Raw genomic sequence first — 21535 nt, 5'->3', positions numbered from 1 at the left:
AAACAAACCAATTTCATTTCAAACTTTTCACATTTTATTTACATTCTTGGGTCTTGCTATCACTACACATCAGCAAATCAAAGTCTAAAACTACCATCAGTGGACTGTTGAAACAAAAACACACATCTATATGTCAAAGTGTCTTGAATTAATAATGCATTACTACTTGACAATCCCACATAATGATGGGGATTAAAACATTTGCTACTTACATGGTCTTTCCTTTAAGAATCAAAGAGTAGTAGTAGTAGGGGAGATTTACAGTCTTTCATTTAAGTACAGGACAAATTTAAATATAAAATATTCAAAGCCACAGAGTGCAAACTAACATGAGGAAAATACCCTGTCCACGTTTTACTGCATACATAGAATAACTTTATGATCTCGTGCCCTCTTCAGAGCAACATGTCTTCTACATCTCATTCACACTGACCATTAAAGAATTTGGTCTAAAGCTTTTTTCTTTTTTTTTGGAAAAGCAGGTAAAATATATAACTTTAGTGTGGTTGGTGTTTTAAGGTTAGTGTGGTAATATATTTTTTTCATGCTCTCACCAATGACACGTTCATTCTGAAAGTGTGCACTATGGTGAGAAGTGTGGTTTACTTTACGCATAGGTGCCCCCCGTAATAAGAAGCTCATAGGCAGGATCTCTGCTTCTGCGGCACAGCACGACACATGCACACAACATCCCCAGCATCTAGAAGAAAGAGACAAACACTTTATTAATGCTTTTAGTTTTGTAATAAAGAAAAAATGTAAAAAGTTAGTTACATATCTGTATAATAGCCACAGTGAGTCGCAAAACAAATAGACCCAAATAATTATAGTTTTCTATATAACTCTCAAGCTAATTAACATGCTATATCTCTTGTTTTATCCATGCAAAAAACAAAGTGTAAAAACTAATTTATGAAGAGTTATATGCCTGGCTATTTCTTGGTCGGGTGCAGAGCTACAGCTCAGGCTCAGCTACATGAATAAATAAGCTGAAATTAAAATAAAATATGTATATGCACAAAAATCTAAATGAACTAAATCGTCCACAGTGCACTGATCGCACTATACCTGGTAGCATTTCTACAGAAAACTGGTGATGTCCCACAAAACAAGGTATCTTGAAAGATACACACCTGGATAGCAGCAAATGTCAGTGCAGTCCAGATGACATACATCATGATCTCCTTCAGCTTCTTCACAACCAGAGCTTCACAGCCCTACAAACAAACACACACACACACACAGAATATGTTCCAACCGGTCACTCCTCTTTAGAAATAAGAGAGGTTTGGTATTAAAACTTGGCACATTTAGAGGTTGTTTTACTTCTTGGTAGAGATCTTGAGGACGAGTGAGGGACCCTGTGCAGCTTCCAACAGTAGTCTTACAACAGCTGATGGGTACGCTGTTGTTTTTGGATTCTTCATACCAGTGTGTATTCTGCCAGTCTGAGTAATTGTGAATCCCACAACACTGAAGCTGTGAAAATGAAAACAATGAAAAGTCACGATTACTGTCAACTTCTTGCTTAGTCAAAGCAAGTCTTAAGATACATACAGGTGAAAGGATAATAATATAACTGTATCAGATACACAGAGGACCTCACCTGTTTCTGAATGTAGTCGATGGCACGGCTCTGGGCATTGCTGTTGGTGCCATTGTACTCATCATACACTTTCTTTATTGAAACATTAACTTCATTTTCAACCTGCCAATCGTTAAGAAGACGGAAAGTAAACATTTGATGACACATCTTCTTGAACAGTACAACGTGATTGAGAATACACGCCTCAAATAAGGTCAAGAAAAACAAACATGCACTGCCTTGAAATTGACTCTCTCACCTTTGCTCTGTAAACATATCCAAGAACCACCACTGCCACTTCCGTCATGAAAACCAGCAGGAGGATGACGACAAACTGTGGGTTGAATTTCAACATTTAAGATGCTAAGACAACAGACACCTGCACCATGCATGTAAGGAACAAATGGATTGTCTGACACTTTGCCATGTTCTAGTTAGACCTGTGAAAAAAGGCTTGAATGATGGGCTTTCTGTGCATTTTCTGATTCTGAGGTTTTGCACTTCTGCTACATCTAATTAGGTATTAAAAATGTGTTAATACCCTGTTCTAATGAATCCTGAAATTCCAGTTTTATATTCATGTTTCAAAGTTCATCTTTGATTAATCCTTTATTAAACAAGGGCTTCAGTACCCCCCCCCCCCCCCCCATCTATCTTTCTAAACTTGTAAACTGGTTAACTGACCGTCGTAAGTCCACAGTAGCTCTCCCTCACTGTAGCGCAGCATCCAATGAGCCCAATAATGAAAAGGAGGGCTCCGACTGCAATAATGGTCACTGCTGGGATGAGAGTGTACACATCTTCAAAGAAGTGATCGTAGTCATCGTATGTAATGAAGACATAGGCTCCAACATAGCACAGGATACCAGCAGCGGCCTGAGGGGGACAAAAATATCGAAGTTTTACTCAAGCTTATCCACAGAGGGAAAGCAAGTGGTAACACACCACCAAACACAAAATATTGTAATAGGGACAAAATGGTTTTGACTTTCTTTTTTTTTTAAGTGACTGGGTTCAGCATAGAGTGGTGCAAGAAGTAGGCCATATTCAGATATCTTACTTCTCTATTCCAAGTTAAAGTCATGCATTAAAAATAAGTAAGTAAAGGTACTATCATTTTTATTTATTTAGCCAATTTATTGAACACATTAAAATAATACAAACACAAAATAACACTTAGAAGCAATTTAAAAGAAAAAATCAACAAAAGACAAACAACAAATAAGCACTTCTATTAGCATTAGTATTAGCATCAACATGTCCTTCAAAATTACTCATAATGCAAAATGGCACATTTCAGAATGATATATAATATTCATGTATATAATGCCATATGTTTAGTTTTGCTTGTGTTCATGTTTATATTTATGTAGGCACTGTCAAATCAAGTCAAATTCCTTGCAATGAAAATTGTCTGGCAATAAACCTGATTCTGATTCTGAATATGACTTGATTATAATTAATGTCAGCGGTGCATATGTGTACATCACTTTGTACCTGGTAAAAGTGTTTTTTTACTTTATATACTGCTGGGTAACTTCAATACATCATGTTGCATTAGTGGATTTCTATTTTTGTGTTAATAATCTTAATCTGCAAAGTAACTAACTGGGCCTAAAGCCATAAAAATAGGTAAAGGTGTTTTTTTCAATACGTTTTATACTGATGGGTAGCTTTACCTTTAAGAATACATCATGTTGCATTAGTGGATTTTTATTTTTGTGTTAATAATCTTAATCTGCAAAGTAACTAACTGGGCCTAAAGCCATAAAAATAGGTAAAGGTGTTTTTTTTTTAATACGTTTTATACTGATGGGAAGCTTTAACTTTAAGAATGCATCATATTGTATTAGTTGATTTATATTTTTGTGTTAATAATCTTAATCTGCAAAGTAACTAACTGGGCCTAAAGCCATAAAAATAGGTAAAGGTGTTTTTTTAATACGTTTTATACTGATGGGTAGCTTTACCTTTAAGAATACATCATGTTGCATTAATTGATTTATATTTTTGTATTAATAATCTTAATCTGCAAAGTACTGTAGGAACTGGGCGTAAAGCCATAAAAATAGGTAAAGGTGTTTTTTTTTCAACTTTATATACTGTTGGGTAACTTTACCTTTAATAACACGTCATATTGTATTAGCTGATTTATATTTTTGTATTAATAATCTTAATCTGCAAAGTACTATAGTAGCTGGGCCTAAAGATATCAAACTAGTGGTGGAGTTCAAACAGAAAGTAGCATGTCTTTGGTGCAAGTACCAGGTACTTGGTTACATTCCAACACTGGCAACACTGCATCTTTTTAAACAGGCAAAGGCAATGACACGCAATGAAAGATGCTTCATTTAACAATGACGTGTTAGCGGTAAACGTTAAAAATCATATCTAAGTAATGTCTTTCCTAATCCCTCCCTGGTTACACAAAGGTCGGGAGGTGCAGCAGCAGCAGCTTAGCCGAGCAGCTGGGCGCACACACGGCTAACACGTAGCTTCTCACGGCTAACTAGTGACGCACGTTTTAAAACTGTCAGAAAACCTCCAAACTTACCCAAAATATCAGGTTCAAAAAGACCAGGACGGTCTTTGAAGACGTGATGCCGCACTGCCCCATCTTCAGCACGGGTGTTTGAACGCTGTACGTGTTGGAAAATAAAGCAGGTTGCTACTCAGACATGTCCAGCTCCAGCACTCATCCCAGCCTGTGTCACTGGATCCGGCTGCACTGGGGTGACGCAGCGCCACCAGCACAACAGCAGAACAACAGCACGTCTGCATCTGTGGTCTGCACACATTTTAATGACTTCACCACCCGAAATATAGTGAATACTTAAAGGTCAAGTTACCAGAATATTCTGTATGCATTTATTTTTTTTTGTTATCTATAAGCCTTCGACATAGGCCTATGCAAACTATTGAATAAATTTTTATTTTGAACATATTAATACGTTTATATATTTTTTACATTAAATAAATAGGTAAGAACTTATAATATATATATTTTATATGATAAATACATGTTATTTTGTAAGATACTTGTTCGGTAAAAAAATGTTTTGGTTGAGTTTTGAAATAAAAGAAGAATAAATGCATAAAATACAAAATGACAGAGAAAGCTTTTGACTAACTCAGAATGAATTATTGAGAAGGGATTGTGTAATATTATTTTATCTTTTTTGTTTTTTACATGTTTGAAATAAAAGTTAAATCAAATCAAATCATCTATTAAATAAAAGTACTGTGTTTTAAATGCAACTGAAGGGGCAATTGGAGTATGCGCACTTTTCTGACATCTAGTGGTGGGAAATATAATTCGACTTTTACCGACTTGTCCCCTTATAAATAAAACATTTTTTGAGTATCAATTCCACCAGTATCACTGCTCTGGGAACACTGGTCAGATTACATGACCTCAAAAATACAAGAGACACAAATCCAGATGGTATATAAAGTAAGGGAAAACATAACAATCCTGACTCAGCAATCACTGAATCATTACTATTTGCACATTGTTGTGATTTATACATATACCTGGATTATATCAATAAAACTACATTTATACACAGGCTATAACGTGATTTTATGTATAACCAATGGCCCTCCACTGCTATGAAGACAGTTAAAGGATAGTACCCCTTTTGTCCCAATGCAATAAATGCAATAAAACCAGAAAAAACATCCCAGCCAACAGGTAACCTGCAGGGAACGTTTACTAAAGAAACATTAGGGGAAACATAAAGAAACGTTCCCTGAAGGTTATTCTCTTTGTAAACATCCTCTGCCCAAATTGTTCACTGGGATAACACTGGTAAAGAGTGGACAATTGATAAGTAGACCATGTCCGAACCTTAGGATCGCTTTAAAATCAAAGAAATAAGACACACTGGGAGACAGATGCATTTATTTAGATTTTGCACATGCAAATGAATGAACATATAAGCTTATTTGCTCATTATAATTAAAGATAACAGGAAAAACATCTTATTTTGACAGTTTTGCCAAAAGTTTTTCAACTTTTCAACTTTCGCTCCTTCACATTTTAATATCCAGATTCTTTGGGGGGGGAACACAGACACATGCAAGCACATATCTCTATCTATAGCATAGACTGTAGGATCTATTGCTACCAAGCTTTCTATTTCATAGCAGTAGAGAAGCTGAAATCAGCATGCGTGCCAAATATTTTATCCCAGTGGCTAAAGTGTGGTGCAAAATTGGTGTTGGGTTTCTGGTGGTGAACATCGTGTTTGCTGGGCCCTCCATAGATGCCAAACGGTATCAGGCGTGATGTGGACCAGGGGAAATCATAGCCACAGTGATCCTCAATAGAAACGTAGACATGTAGCACCATGAAGGCCCATGTGGTGAGAAGGTGACATCTCAGGATCACAGGATTCAGAGTGCTCCAAAAGCCCACTGTGACCAGCTCCCAGCCGCCAAGACACTGAGTGGCTAAGGCAAAGGGAGATGAGTAATTATGATGGATGGCGTGGAAAGTGACATACAGCCAGCGGATCCTGTGATGGAGCAGGTGCCAGATGAAGTACTGGAAGTCAAAGAGCAGGAGGTTGCTTATCACCCCAGCGATCAGCTCCAGCAAGGATGGAGCCAGGTCCGGCAAGTCCATAGGTGGCCTCCAAGCCCACTGGGCCACTGATGCTGGGAGCACAAGAAACACATGGTTGTACAAGGTGACACCTGCACAGTGCAGCAGTGTAGAGGCTGTAGGACGACGGCTAGGTTGGATCTTGAATTGCTGGACCCATGCCCACCTGTCTCCCATGATGTCGCAAACAAGAAAAGGAAGGCACAAGACAAAGTAGGACGACACAGTCAGAACAATAGGGAAGAGTGGAGACCTCAAATAGTCTCTGTAGTTGAGCCTCATGCTATCCCACAGAGGCTGCAGCAAAGAGTTGTTTCCAAAGCATCTTATCCAAAGATCGACACTGCTATCTGCAAGATCCATCCTGTATTAAAAATCACAAGGTGAATATCTTATACATTTCTGAGGAAATGTTGACGTTCCAGCCAGAAACAGCATATATGGTAAGGACTGTATCCCATGAGTGTCTGCTTCACTGTGTGGTATCAAGTGACAGCTGGGTGCAACAATGCAACAAATTATTCATACACCCGGGGTAACAAGTAACAGGTATCTATCTACATGATAGATTATTCAGTATGGAAAGAAAAAAAAAAAAATCTAAATCCTAATTCACTCTCTCAAACTCTCTGTTAGTGCCAGATCTCTGCTCAAGTTCTAGTGAGTTTATTTGTCATTTAACACAGATACACTGGAATTATTCACTCAGTGGTTTAAAGAAAGAAAGACAAACATAGAAAAAGGTGCTCAAAGAGAGAGACATAGAGAGCATATACTGTAGGTTGCTCTTTCATAACAACAAAAACAGAATAAACATAACAGACAGTACAATAAAATATTCACAATATACAGTATATTTGGTGTTTGTTTTGTGTGAGGGTGAGATTTTACCAGTGTCCTATTTCAAACCAACCAAGTCTCAGAATATATTACAGTTTCATGCTCTACAGCAAGTATTCATAAAACGATAAGTAATGAAAACAGAACATTTTATTTCGATTGAACAAACGTTTTATTATGAAGCAGCTAAACAGAGTGGGGTATTAGTTAAAACTATAAAGATGAAAGTTCATATAGGCGAGTTACCGGCTTAGAGGTGATGTGTTATAAAGAGTTCTTTCTCTGATCATTTTAATAATTATCCAAGTTTGCTAAATGATCGTACGATATTATTAATGATAGCCTGCAGTCTATGGTTTTGGGTGCAGGCCTTATTGTTTTACTCTCTTTGTTAACTCTACATGGTTTTCTGTGTCCACTGTTTTCCTATGGTTGTCATTGTTTATTCATGTTGAAATTTGTTTTGAAATATTATTTCATATATATTGTTTAGCTATATTTTTTACATGTATTATTTGCACCCTGGTCTTATTTGTTTCAACGTTTATTTCTGCTGATAATCTGATTGTTCTTAATCTGTATTAATGATTTCTAAATTGAAAAACAAAACAAAAACAAAAGTGTCAAAAAAACACACACAAAACACTCCCAAACTCTTGACGGCGACAAAAAAAGTATATGCAGTATAGAACAGAGGACCATTTGACAGCCTGTAACTGAAATCTTCATAACCTTAACATATGATCGTTTGGTTACATCCGGTTATAGCCACACCACAACCGTCGTACGTAATGACGTAAACGGCTGCGTCCTCTGTTGTTGAAACGTTCTACGTTTCTAGTAGCACGTAACGGAGCAGCCAGTCACGCGACAGGTAACGTGAAGATATTTCAAGCTTTTTTGACACTTTTAAAACTTATTAGTACACGGAATATACTTAATGCAGGTCCTTGTGTGTATCTGAGGCAGTGTCTTTTTCCAACAGTAGGTCTTTCGAGCTGAAAGTCGTGAATAACATTAGCAAAACACTATCAACTGTATGTAAAGTGTTGCTAGCTAAGCATATCTGTCCATCGTAAACACTGAGCTGGTTAACATAAGAGAGAAAATAGAAACACTTCGCTGTTATTAGGAGGATACATGATACAGACTATAAGTGGACGTTGTGCCAAATGTAACGTAAAACAAAAATCGTGTGGGTAATTATGGCCTCATAGATATTTCACATAGATCATTTAGCTACAGCAATAATCCAAAACCCATGTAATTGACTGGAGGCTGCTCCAGCAGTAACATGACAAGGAGTGTTTGCGTGTCCGTATACTTTTGGCCATGTAGTATAACTAAATGTAGATAGATATCTTATTTGTGTTACTGTTTTCATTCATTCAGATGTAAATAATGATGGAGGATGGTGAGGGAGTGATGATGGGTGAATCAGAGCCTGTGCGTCACACACAGCAGCTGTGTCGCTTCTTCTCTCAAGGAAGACACTGCAATTTTGGGAAGAAATGCAAATTCCTACACATAAGAGATGATGCCAAAGCTCATGAGAAGACAGCTGCCAGGACACCCAGCTTGTCAGCTGTCACATCTCCAAACTCAGAGGTCGCTGGAGGAGATGTGGGGCACAGGACTCTTCCCACTAGTATCTCAAGGGTTGCCCCAGCAGCTGGACGCCGCCCCTTTCGTTACTTTATCTCAGGTCACTGCACCATGGAAGACAGGTGTCGCTTCTGGCATCCACCACAGTTCCCCCAAGTGGATGACCAGCTTGTTCCTGGAAATTACCCAAGACCTGCGCAAAGGATGCCACCAGTACCCCGTCCCAGCGTCCTCCAGGAGGTCAAGATTCATGACCTGACAGAGGTTGTTGTAAAGCAGCTACGGGACACAGAGATCAAGCAGTTGATGAAACGTTTTCCCAAAGACCAGCTGATTATTCAGGAACGAAGTGATGGAAGAGTCACTTATTACAGAGTGACTGTAGAGGCCACTGATCCAGACTGGGTAAACACTAATTTTATTTCTCATCTCAGCCTAGAGCCAAAAAAATCACCTACATATCAGCTCAGTTTCTCCTTAACTGATCAATACAGAGAGTGTATTTGTATTTTTTGATTTGATTTCTTGGTTATGTACCTGAGTGCAACTGTGCACATAGGGATCTTAGTCCTTTGTTTAAATTATACTTTACATAGAGCTCTACATTATACCTCTTTATAGTTAGACAATAAGTCCTACACCATATTATAACAGACCCCTATTCTTTGTACCATTCCTACTCTTACTCTACCATGAAAGTGTAATTTCTAATTAGTACAGGATACAATAGGATTTGTATCAATTGAGCTGCACCACTGAGATTGAATTAAGCCTATTTGTTCTACGAGAAATGGCGGTGATTAGATTTGCTCGTTTGAAAACAAGTAATTTAGAAAGAGATAATTTCTATTCCACAATTCCTCTATGGTGTTTCTAAGCCTCCATACAGTACAGGGTAAAATATATGGCCAACAATTAGACTGAATAATATTACCGACATATTGATCCAATTCAGCATCGTCATAATAGCTGTAATCCACAAGTTTCCTCCGTAAATAATTTATTAATCACCTTTTCTTACATTTGCCATGCTTTGGTTCGATAGTTTAGATTGATAGGTTACATAGATGAAAACAAATCTACTTTATTATCAGTATACTTACTCTGAATTTTAACTTATAGCCTTTTGATCTGAAAGAAGTGGACATCATGGTGAGCTTCCCAGACAATTACCCCCGGGAGGTAAAGTCCACTGCTTCCATTTATACTTCAGGTTCTGTAATATACTATACAGTAAATGGTTGACATAGAAAGAACAGTTTCTCATCAGCTTGATACGTTTTGTCAGATTTTCACAGTGGATATACCATTGGACCAGGAGCTGCCACCATTAATGGCAAGGTAAAAGTATATACAGTTAATTTTGAGCACTTAATGTTTAAAGTCATTGGTGTTGACATTCATATAAATCTCTGACTACGTAGACATGTACAGCAAGCGGCACTGGAGTGGCTTCAAGCCAAGCATGCAACCAATGAGCTTATGGGAAAGGTAGAGCTTCTATTCCGGCCATTTCTTCGCTGGCTTGATCGTAGTTTGGAGAGGCTTTTCACTGAAGGAGCCCGGCAGGTGAGACCGTGACCTGCATGAACAGGAGATTGTGAATTGTGTGTTTTTGAAATGACCTGTAAATTACTGCTTTATTTTGTAAATTCTGAAAGATTTTCTCTTTTTGCAGTTGAAAAAAGACATTGATTTAGAAAAAGCTGGATTGCAGTTCATATCGTACCAGGAGCTACAAGCAACGGTGTGTGAAAAATCTGGGAATAATAATACATCTGACACTACTGCTGCAAAGGAGGACGTCAGTGATGAAGGACAACCAGAAAAGACTGAGGGCGAGAGATCAATGGAGGAAGGGATGTTAGTGCAGCAAGAGGGTCCGGGTTGTGATGAGGAGGAGGAAGCCAGTCATCTGGTGGAGAACATTAAGATCAGTGATCCCCGCAGAGGCACAGAGGTGAAGCTGCTGGGATTGAGGCTGGGGGAAAATACAGCCACCTTAGTGGCCCAACAAATCACCGTTTGTCTGCAATGTAACAGGTAAGGAAAAAGAGTTTCATGTCACATCCATATAACAAACTAGAGTGTTTAAAAAGAAAGACATGCTTAAGTGTTTGTGTACTTTCTGCAGGTGTAAGGTGACTGCAGACCTGACACTAACAGGAAGGACAGCCTGCACGGCTCAGTGTGAAAAGTGCAGTGCCAGCATCAATGCTGCGTTCAGGCCCTGCATGCTGCACCATTACAGTGATGTCCTGGGATACCTGGACCTTCACAATGCTGCACCTGTGGACTTTGTACTTCAGGACTGTGAACTCATTGTGGGCTGCCTAAGCTGCTCTCAGGAGGGCCCTCTGCAGGTGAGGAGATATGTTCTGCTTAACATGGTAGTGTACTGTACATCTGTTGTTTTTTAAAAATTCAGCAGTGTGAAATGTCACTAGAATGACTGGCCTTCTCTGAAATTGCTTTTGTTGTCTTTAATTGTTCATCAGAACCTTTCCTATGGTCAAACAAAGGAGTTTAATTGTGAACACTGCCACTGCAAACTCAGTATTCTGGCTGAGAGCACAAGATTCCAGTACATTCAGCCACGTACCAACAAAACAGGTCAGCGCTCACCTACATTTGCTATCAAAAGGATCAAAGGTTTAAGATCGTACAACAACAAATTGCCACAGTTGGCTCTCTCACCAATGTTACCTCACATTGTTATTTAAAAAACTGCACAGTGCATTAAAACCTTTTAAATATGAGAATTTGTTTTTTCTCCCCCACTTTTTGCAGGTCAAAGTGCCTGTGCTGTTAATTATAAAATGATAAGGGATCCTGCTGTGCAAAAAGGGAAGCCATTGCCAGAAAAAGGAGTATGCAAACACTACAGACAGAGCCATCGCTGGCTAAGGTATCGCCATCCTTGTGTCAACTCACTCTTCACGTGCCTGACATGGAAGCTCTGAGAAGAACATGCAGAGTATTTTGAAAGCTTTGTGCCACTGTCTGCCTCAGGTTTCCCTGCTGCGGCCGGGCTTACCCCTGTGATGCGTGCCATGATGAGGACCAGGACCACCCCATGGAACTGGCCACCAGGATGATCTGCGGCTACTGTGCCAAAGAACAGGTGAGCTAAACACTTGAAAGGCTGAGGCCATTACGTTTTAGCCATGGAGATAAGATGAATTAAGATAAGCAAAACTTTTCTTCATCCAAAGGGAAATTGATTGTACTCTTATTCAGACTGACTAAGGCTGTTGTTAGACTTTGCGTCTGAATAGAAACGTTTTTTAAATTTCAATCCCTACGTTGTTTGTTTTTGCAGCCATACGGCAACGGAAAACCTTGCATCAGCTGTGGAAGCATGATGACAAGAGGTGCACGGAGCAGCCACTGGGAGGGAGGACTGGGATGTAGAAACAAAATCAAAATGTGCAGGTACATCTTACGACACTGAAGCCTATCTGGCTTAGTTATTTATAATTTAAAACATAAGCAGTAGTTGTATTCATTAAAAAAATATGTACTTTTGAAGTGGTTAAAAGGTTTGTTTTTTATTTCTTTTCAGAAACGATCGACAAAAATACGCAAATACGAACAAAACGGTTTCAAGGAAGGCCGTCAGTGTAAAGAAGTAGTTCAATCAGGAGAGACTTCATAAGAGTGAAGAATACATTACATGGTGCACAGTCAATTGTGCAGTGTCTTTGCGTTTAGACCCCACTGTGACATAGTATATTAAGGGGGGAGATGATGATGATATGATCAGTTTTGGAATATTCCCTCCTGGGGTTTAGACGGTCTAGAGAGTTGGCTGAAGATCTGGATGATGAGATATGGAGTAGGACTGGGTGTGATGGAGACTGGAGGTGAATCTGGGTGGAGGAGGGTTTCATCGGTTCATACTGAACAACGGACAGCAGCAGAGAGTTTGACAGCAATGATATAATAGTTTTACGGGGACTGTCCCAAAAATGTTTGGTCTAACATTAGTGAACGCCCATATTCAGCTAATGAAGTAGAAGCCAGCATTGAATGAGCTTCATGTGGTGAAAAAAAATACATGATTTGATACATGATTTCAATGAAATTATTGCACATTTTCTCCAATAAATCATGTTGTTATGATCATTCAGTGTGATTGTGATGTTAATAGTTTGAAGCCTGGTTATTTAGTGTGGTTTGAATTAGATGACTTACGAGTTTGTATAAAACTCACACATTTCTCATATGTAATAAATAATAATAATACATTACAAATACATTTTCTATTATAAGGAGAATTAACAGTGTAAGAAAAGAGGTAAACCCTGCTTTAGGTTATTCGGACTGCAATACTAAATGTAGTGATCAGCGCAAGGTTTCGAGGAGTTCCATAAAACATTCAGATAACTCTCCTTTTCTGTATTGAAACACCATGATGTAACAATTTCATCAACGCTGAAATAAGCTGTGGTTTAATATAAGATGTTGAGACAGTTCTGTAAAACAAAATGAAGTTTATTCTGCAATTGAGATTATAAAAACAGAACTGTTTGGGGCATATTTCACGTTTACAAAAAAATAGTCCTCTTCTCTTCCATGCATTCAATTTAACCTCGTACTGGTTGTACAGTGTAACGCTTATCAATGTGTTGTGTCTGATGCATGTTCCTGAATGGTTTTGTTAATCTGCTTGTGAAGGTCTGTTTGTCGACACTGAGCTGCTGTGGGGGGGGGGGGCCTGGAGGGGTGCTGCTGGTCTGTTCTGACTGAGAGAAAAGCCCCTTCTGTTGAACTCCACTATATAAAGGCAGAACTTTGCCCCGATCCTGAGACTGGCAGCAGCCTTTAGTGATACCGCAGTGAGATGTCGAACATCAGTGAGTTGCCTCTGCAGGTCCTGCCCGCCATGGCCTCGGACCGTCTGCTGCAACCATTCTGGGATTATTTGCTTTGTCACCACCTGCCTCTCGTCTCATCTCCTTTTTTCCCCATCCTGCTCGCCTTCTCCAGCTATTTCTTCTTCAGCATACCTTTTGCTGCACTGGACTTGTTGGGAGAAAGAGTGCCTTTATTCTATCAGTACAAGATCCAGCCAGACAGGCGGCCAACATTGGGAATGATGGCTAAGAGCTTCATGACAGCGCTCTATAACCACATATTCTTTGTTCTGCCAGCTGTCATAATTGGCATGTTCATACTGCCTACACCAATATTGCCCCAGGATGCTCCTACTCTGTATGAGGTATTCATTGATGGACTGGCTATACTTCTCGTCTTTGACACGCAGTACTATATTTGGCATTTTATTCATCACAAGCATTCACAGCTTTACAGGTGGATTCATGCAATCCACCATGAGTACATGGCGCCTTTTTCTTGGTCCACCGAGCAGCTCAGCATCCCAGAACTGATGACTGTCGGACTTTGGAGCAACCAGGACCCAATTCTTTTAAAGTGCCATCCATTGACCACATGGTGCGTCACAGTTTTCAGTATCTGGATGTCTGTGGAAGATCACATAGGCTATGACCTGCCGTGGAGCCTCAACCACCTGGTGCCGTTTGGTCTGCTGGGCGGTGCACCGGCTCACGACATGCACCACCAGAAGCCGAGCAGCAACTACGCGCCTTTCTTCAGCCACTGGGACAGAATATTTGGCACTGCTGTTCCTCTGAAGAAAAAGACTATAATGAAGTGAATGCAATTCTGTAAATACTGCATGTTTAGTGATTTTTCTTCAGAAGTTATCGTCAATTATTTTAGCACTGTCACATTTGCAATCCATTATTTTTACATTACTTTTCATTTTTTAGCACTACATTTCTTTTTTTCTGCTTGTCTTTGAGGTAAAATTTGTTAAAGTATTTTTTATGGCTTCACATTCAATAAAATCATTGTTTACAAAAATTCTCGCACTATTGTTTCTATTGGTGGTATAAGTCAAAGTCCTGCACGTCGACACATTCAGCACATTATTCTCCATGCATGCACGCAAGTTGTAATCAGCACTTTGTTAATTTGCTAGCATTCCAGTAAACTTCCTGTTCTTGCTTTTCTCACAATCTTCTTACATAACAGAATCTTTGAAAGAACCTTACTCAGCAATATTTTGCTTACAAATCCGACAAAGCAATAAGAAGCTTTTGAGCAAGAAAGCCAAGTACTGTTTGTCGGGCTTGTCACCAAGAGGTCAAATACAATACAAGGGGAATTAAGGAAACCCATACTTGAGAAAGTGCTGAGCTTTAACTTAAAGTGTGCAAGACTGACCTGATTGCAAGGAAATACAACTAATGGGATACTACAAAGGCACATTGAGGCCAGAAACCATATTTAGTATTAAAAAACATATGGCAAAATGGCAGTTTGACAAAAGATTGGTGTTTTATCTTGACAACATGACAACTACACATCTCCATCTGCTAAAGGCCGTAAGATGCGGCTGAAAGCTTTGGAAACACAGCGTAAATGCACCTGAATAGATACAATTTTTTGTGTCTGTGTCCTTCTTTTGGTTTTCCCCAGAAAGGTTTAGCTTTGGCTTCACATCTGTTAAAATTGTTGTGTCCAGAAGTGTTAAGTATTGCATATGACTGTAATTTGTATTCTGGTGCTCTGTCATTTAAAACAAACCTGAATCACTCAAAAGTGGCATGGTAATAACACACAAGGATGCAACAAATATTTAAATATATTTATTTTGCCCCAGAGAGTAAAAAAATCAAACAAATGCTAAAACGTCAGTGAAGACTCCTATTTAAATACTGCACAAACATGTTAGAAATGTGTCCGGAGTTCTCTGTTGGGTGCATCTTGGTGTAGCTGATGAACTGGCGCCGTAATTTCCTCAGCTCTGCCATGTTGATGCTCCTGGTGAGCTTGATGTTTACCATCACGTTAAGGACATTTCAGGACAAGTTTTCACATAAAAACAGAACATTTGCCTCAAAGTATCTGAAGGTCACATTATCACATCTCAACCTTTATGGAGAACAACACAAAGTACTGAATGTTACTGACGTCATTCCGAGTGATGCACCTGTCATTAAAAAGGTTGACCTTGTGTACTTTTAAGTAAGTTTCTGCCTTGACTGGCACGTTCAAAAGGAGAAAATCAAAGTGTTTAATTCCGAGAAGGTCTGACAGTGCAGTGGCCAATAAAAATCCACTAATCTACGTCATTTGGCTTCTCTCTCCCCCAATACCTATCCCACACTATGTTATTACGGGCAAGACCTTTAACAGTGATTGGCTGCTGTGCCTTTCATTTAAAGTTCTTTGATGGACATGCATTCATCCACCTTCTCCTTCAAACAAGTCATTTGATGTAGAGTGCTTTGCCTCCTGCTGCTGAGGGAATATTACTCCTTAGCACAAATTAACAGGAGGTAATAAACATTTCAGACAGTTGTGAAAGATCACTGATACCTGGACTTGTGACATCTCACATGAAAAAGACAACTACCAGAACCTGTGAAAGAATTATTCAAAAAGTGTGTTTCAAATAAAAATGTGGACATGTTAATGTATGAAAAGGATATCTTCTCTGTAGCTCCTGGAACCGGTATGAGATCCCCGGGAACACTTGTCTTCTGTGCATTAAAAATTGCCTGGAAATATTAAATGACCTTAATCAAAAACATTTAAACACAGGAAGTAGTGTTTATTCTAACAAATAGGCAAATAGCACTCCTCATGTGCTTTTCTTTAAAATGGTCACATCTTATAAATACTTAGGCATTCTAACTGATGAGAACCTGTCCTTCAAACTGCACATCGAGAAACTTGTTTCTAAGCTGAAGTTGAAATTGGGTTTCTGTTTTTATTAGAAATAAATCATGTGTTTCATGGCAAGTCAGAACACATTTGATCACCACAACTTTTTAACCCTTGTTGGACTATGGAGACCTGCTTTTTATGAACGCTCTTGATTAAGGAAATTGGATACTGTATACCACTGTACATTGCGTTTTATTACTGGTTGAAGGTATCTTTGTACGTCCGTAGACTCTCTCACCGGCTGACTTTTATTTAGAAATCTATTCTTGGACTTCTGCCTACATATTAATGTTTATACAGGTGTAGAAACCTCAGCTGATATGGCCTGTGTTCTCAGGACATCATAGAGATGCAGGTCCCCAGAGTCAGAACTGAACTGGGCAAAAAGGCTTTTCAATTTTCTATCCTGTCTACCTGGAACGATGTGCAGAAGGACTTGAAATTGACTCATCTCATAACTCTGGGGGAGTTCAAGACAGACAGAAATAAGCTCAATTGGATCTTGTGATTGCCCTGTGTAATCTTGTAATGCCAGTTTTTTTGGTAGTATTGTATTTTATTTATGTCTTGTGTGTAACCATTCTGCTTTTGTGCTGCCGTCTTGGCCAGGTCACTCTTGGAAAATAAGTTTTAATCTCAATGAGTTTTTTGCCTGGTTAAATAAAGGATATTGATTGAATGATTGATTGATTTGGTTTGTAGGAAGTTTTAGATCAGCAATGCTGGATCTGCAAAATAAGAATTAAAGGGACTGATGAATCAAATTAGAGTACTTGTTCTACTCATACTACTACTTATTATTAATTTAATTTACAGGGAATTTGTGCAAAAATGGTTAAAATGTGAACTCTCAATAGAATATTAAGGGAACACAGCAGGTGATTTCTAATTGGCTAACAGCAAACAGACTAAATAAAAACTGCTTTCAAAGAGTAAAGGAGTTATTTTAAAAACTGTGGTAGATCCTGATAAAGCATTTGAATGTTCCTCCCTGTGAAGACTATAAATGTCCCTCTCCTTTCACTTAAATACAGTCATTTAAAATCTCATTTACTGTGTCATCATACTTTCATAGCTAACTTAACAATACCAACTGCATCAAAATAGGGTCAATCTGTGTCAAGCTTGCTCAGATTAGAATAATGGACCAACTCTCACTTTGGTGATCTTAAAATATGACATGACTCAAAAGACAACTGGTTACAGGGAAAACAGTATTCCAGGAGAAATTTCTGAATGACATTTTAAAAGGACATATGAAGACCTACCATTAACACGTCTTGTGTGATCTTGTCCAACTCGTATAAGAAGTTTGAAGATGACAATGGTTGCTGCAGAGAAAAAAAAAAAACAGTTTATTACCATCAGATAGTCAAAAATATAGCATCTATTAAATACTGTATGCTTGTAAAACAACAAACAAAAAAATAACAGCATGTGTATGTTGCTTACGCTCTGTGTAGACTGGTTAGGTGGGGGTGCTTTTCTTTTGAAAAGTGCATCAGAAATGGCTTCATATGGAAGCGTGTCATCTCTCAGGACGGTGAAGAGAGGACTGTCCCATCGGTTTCTGGAGTCTGGAGCTTCAAATCTCAGCACTAACTCATCAAAGCTACAAAAGACAAACAAGATGTCAGGCAGAATAAAAACAAAAATAACTACACAGTGTTCATTTTTTACTATGACGGACTAAAGGTATTTTTAACATCCTATCCAAAGGTAAATACAGATCCTAACAGGTGACTGGCATGCACCTGTTCTATATGTAGGAGGCTTCTTACTCACATGTCCTGGGTGTACCGCTCAGCAGCATCTCTGTTGGTATTCCACGTTGAGCTCACTTCATCTGACGTCAAACAGTATACCTTCATCAAAATAAAGCATAAGATTTTGACTTGTGTGACTATTTTTTTTAGATATTAAAAATCCATTAGTTATCTAGTATACTTACTAGACAGTGTGGTGTCTGTGCATGTTTGGTGAGACAGAACAGTTCATAGCGGTAGCCTGTAAGGTATTTCAACTTTAAAGGTAAACACATGAACAAATCCTATGTTTGTAACACGGCATCTGCATTGCACAATATTGTTAGCAAGATTTACCTTTTATGTAATTTAATGAATCCAAAATTACAATGTCGTCCTTGCTGACTTTCCTAAACAAATAAAAAAAGGTTTAAATGGAGCAGTCGAAAATCACTGATGAAACTAGTCCAGAAAACTGAAATCTGAAAACCCCACCTCTCTACTTCAGCTTTCAGAGATGCTCTGACATTTTTTTCCTTTTGGGAATCTGCAAAATATCAAACAAGGTTTCAATTACAGCAGGAGTATGCAGAAATTCCTCCGAGGGAACCTTGTCTTCTTTGTGATTGTGACACCAAACAACAGAAGGTGTGACACTTGCAACTAACACATATTCCTATCACGGCCAATTAATTTGCCAGTGATTTTCTTGATTAATCAATTAAACTTGTAAAAAAGAAAATAGGTGAAACACGCCGTGCCACAGTTAACATCTTGCTTGACATCTTGACTGTTTGAAAAACTGCCTGAAAGAATGAAAGACAGGCAATTTTCACATTTGAGTAATAATCACCAGTGAATTTGAATCACCATTTCATTTGATCAGTCAACAGATTATTTGACTGTTGTTGCTGATATCAGGATTTTTTTGAATTGTGATGAGAAAATGAAAACGTAATACCCAGTAAAATAATATCGACTATTATTTAGTTTTGTAATTATTTTATCTGAATGTCATTTTATATCGAAAAATCGTTTTATATGTTTCTTTCCAACGCTTTTAACGTTTTATGTAAAGCACTTTGAATGACCTTGCGGTTAAAAGGTGCAATACAAATAAACTAAAAAGGCAAGGCATCTTTATTTACAGTATATAGCGCATATCATACCAAGGCGACTCAATGTGCTTTACATAAAGACAAAACATTTTTTTTAAACAGCATAAAAAAAATTAAAAAAAAATTAAAAAAAAACACAGTTAGGGGAGCAAATGAGAAAAGAAGAATAGAAAAGTAAAATAAAATAGATAAGTTTAAAGTTATTAAATATAGTTTAGCTATACGCACATGAAAAGAGTAATGTTTGTAACCTGGATTAAAAGTGCTCCCAGTAAGGGCTCAGTTCTGCTCTGCAGGTAGTTTGGTCCAGTTGTGTGCAGTTTAACAACTAAATGCTGTTTAATGGGGAAAGCCTCCATCATAGGACAGTGATGATGTGTGCACGCCAAACTTCACTGAAAATACCATTAAATTAATGTCGGCCAGACCCTCGATAAACACACAAACTCCGAAATACAAGAATGAAACACTCAGCATGAAGCATTTTGAATCGGCGGTGAACCCGCAGTTACGACGCTACAGAAAAAAGGCGATTTAATAAGATGTTGTCTTTATAGCGAACCGGTTCGTTAGCCAGCGAGCATGAGCTTAACTTGCCTGCGTACACGGTGTTTTTGTCCACGCCCAGTGCTCCGTCTCTCACGATATGTACCTTTCGGTCAGTGTTGCCCTCAAAACACACCTTCAGTTCTTCTGCCCGTCGTGTTTTACCACTACAGGGGTAACCACACATCAGTATTAGAGGCATAACTACGTAAACTAACTGACTGAGTTAGCTTAATGAAAACAAAGCATGTTGCCACTTTCACCCGGATATGATTACTGTTGCTATAACGACGACCCATAGGAGGCGCCACAGAGCTAGCTATTTTAAAATGAAAATACTTTATATATACAACTATAAAGATATACTAAAAATATCAATACATTTATATTTTTTTAACTAAATTAAATAAGTATGCAAGAAAATATGATATATATTTGATAGTAATATATGCGATATAAATTGTATTTTGTAAGATATTTGTTAAAGTTTGGATAATATAACGTCAATGACATGACAGAGGAAGCTGTAACCAACTAATAAACATTTATGGAGAAGATTAAAAATGAGTACAAGTAAAAGTATTTGTTCTTCATGCATGTCTATGCTTTTAGTTTTGTAATATTTTAATTTTCTATATGACCTCTAATGTTTTCTGTTTTACACGTTTGAAGTAAAATTGAAATCAATCATTTGAAAAAAACACATATTTCCAGTACATTCTTTGCTGTTTTTAATTCAATCATAATAATACAAATTTAAAAAAGGCAAAAAATTGAAAATCAGCTGACAACTGGTCCGGCTTTCAATACTAGTTTATTGACACGTGGCACTAATACATCATTAATATTAGGTTCAAACTGGACCCATTAATATTAGGTTCAAACTGGACCCAAGAACAAAGCAGTGCAGATTGGCATCACACAGTCATATACAATATGTATCACATTTAAAAAAAAACGTCAACATATTTATTTTAGAGCTCATTCTAAAAACTCCTCTTCATCACTAGGATTTCACATTGTGACAGTGTTTGTTGAAATGTTCCTCAGACAGGATCCCCTCCTTCTCTAAATGGATGGAAGAACAAATCAAACAAACAATCAATCAAGCACAATGACTTTATGTAGTAATAATAATAATAAGACAATAATAACTATAAGAAGAATCATAATCATACATGTCCAGAGCCTGTTTCCGTTGTGTTTGTCGGGCAGTTTTCAACATCTGAATGAGCAGTGGCTGCAGGTCTTCTACTCGGTACAGAGGACTCCCAGCTCTGACTTCAGTGGGGGCATTTACATCTTCAAAGGCAGGCTTCATAAAGGAACTATCCACAACACTTTTCTTGCCCATGAAATGCCCTTAATTAACACAAAATGCAATGTTAATATAAAGTGTCAAACATAAAATGGCAATAGAAAACATGAAATAATGTCTAAATAACTGCAATTCCTCTTACCTGTTGCCCACAGATTCCCCCTTGGATTCACCTTGATCTTTGAAACTTTATTTCTCAGCTCAGTTAAATCAAGACTCATTGAAGATGTCATGGCGATGTATGATATAAGAATGAAAGAAGACAGGAATCCTGCTCTGCAGATCTTTGTCAAAGTGCCTTTCATTCCTCAAACGTGTTCAACACAAGTCGGGTGTCGATTAATTGTAGTGTCTTTGCTCTTCTGTTACTTTGGAGCCAGGCAGTTATACTGAGATAGGATGGGCTTA

At 38.1% G+C, this 21535-nt stretch overlaps 5 protein-coding genes across 5 annotated transcripts; 2 read left to right on the top strand and 3 right to left on the bottom strand.

Moving 5' to 3' along the window:
* Positions 1-11: 11 nt before the first annotated feature.
* tspan3a (tetraspanin 3a) lies at positions 12-4302 on the bottom strand. The gene is made up of 7 exons (XM_083915979.1): positions 4140-4302; positions 2270-2461; positions 1845-1919; positions 1607-1708; positions 1327-1479; positions 1134-1217; positions 12-700 (listed from the first exon to the last, which is right to left on the bottom strand). The coding sequence occupies exons 1-7, from the start codon at positions 4200-4202 to the stop codon at positions 608-610; spliced, it is 762 nt and encodes a 253-aa protein (XP_083772105.1). The 5' UTR covers positions 4203-4302; the 3' UTR covers positions 12-607.
* Positions 4303-5723: 1421 nt separating this feature from the next.
* Positions 5724-6557, bottom strand: ch25hl1.2 (cholesterol 25-hydroxylase like 1, tandem duplicate 2; the record flags this gene model as incomplete). The annotated part of the gene is made up of 1 exon (XM_083917392.1): positions 5724-6557. One exon carries the CDS (start codon positions 6555-6557, stop codon positions 5724-5726), a length of 834 nt encoding a protein of 277 aa, XP_083773518.1.
* A 1305-nt stretch (positions 6558-7862) lies between these two features.
* LOC310949523 (uncharacterized protein) lies at positions 7863-12738 on the top strand. Its single transcript, XM_083917000.1, has 12 exons — positions 7863-7908; positions 8427-9044; positions 9762-9821; positions 9928-9980; positions 10064-10208; positions 10318-10682; positions 10774-11002; positions 11138-11252; positions 11430-11547; positions 11652-11763; positions 11962-12074; positions 12205-12738. Exons 2-12 carry the CDS (start codon positions 8436-8438, stop codon positions 12272-12274), a joined length of 1989 nt encoding a protein of 662 aa, XP_083773126.1. The 5' UTR covers positions 7863-7908; positions 8427-8435; the 3' UTR covers positions 12275-12738.
* A 205-nt stretch (positions 12739-12943) lies between these two features.
* Positions 12944-14319, top strand: ch25hl1.1 (cholesterol 25-hydroxylase like 1, tandem duplicate 1; the record flags this gene model as incomplete). The annotated part of the gene is made up of 1 exon (XM_083916425.1): positions 12944-14319. The coding sequence occupies exon 1, from the start codon at positions 13486-13488 to the stop codon at positions 14317-14319; it is 834 nt and encodes a 277-aa protein (XP_083772551.1). The 5' UTR covers positions 12944-13485.
* Positions 14320-15301: 982 nt separating this feature from the next.
* Positions 15302-20061, bottom strand: kti12 (KTI12 chromatin associated homolog). Its single transcript, XM_083916585.1, has 9 exons — positions 19861-20061; positions 18641-18692; positions 18503-18555; positions 18352-18407; positions 18186-18265; positions 17853-18012; positions 17669-17731; positions 16163-16231; positions 15302-15505 (listed from the first exon to the last, which is right to left on the bottom strand). Exons 1-9 carry the CDS (start codon positions 20009-20011, stop codon positions 15362-15364), a joined length of 828 nt encoding a protein of 275 aa, XP_083772711.1. The 5' UTR covers positions 20012-20061; the 3' UTR covers positions 15302-15361.
* Positions 20062-21535: the final 1474 nt, after the last annotated feature.

This window comes from Echiichthys vipera (genome assembly GCF_963691815.1).
Source record: "Echiichthys vipera genome assembly, chromosome: 7".
Lineage (NCBI taxonomy): Eukaryota > Metazoa > Chordata > Actinopteri > Perciformes > Trachinidae > Echiichthys > Echiichthys vipera.
The sequence above is the reverse complement of the archived record's forward strand: the minus strand, read 5'-3'. Positions and strand labels throughout refer to the sequence as shown.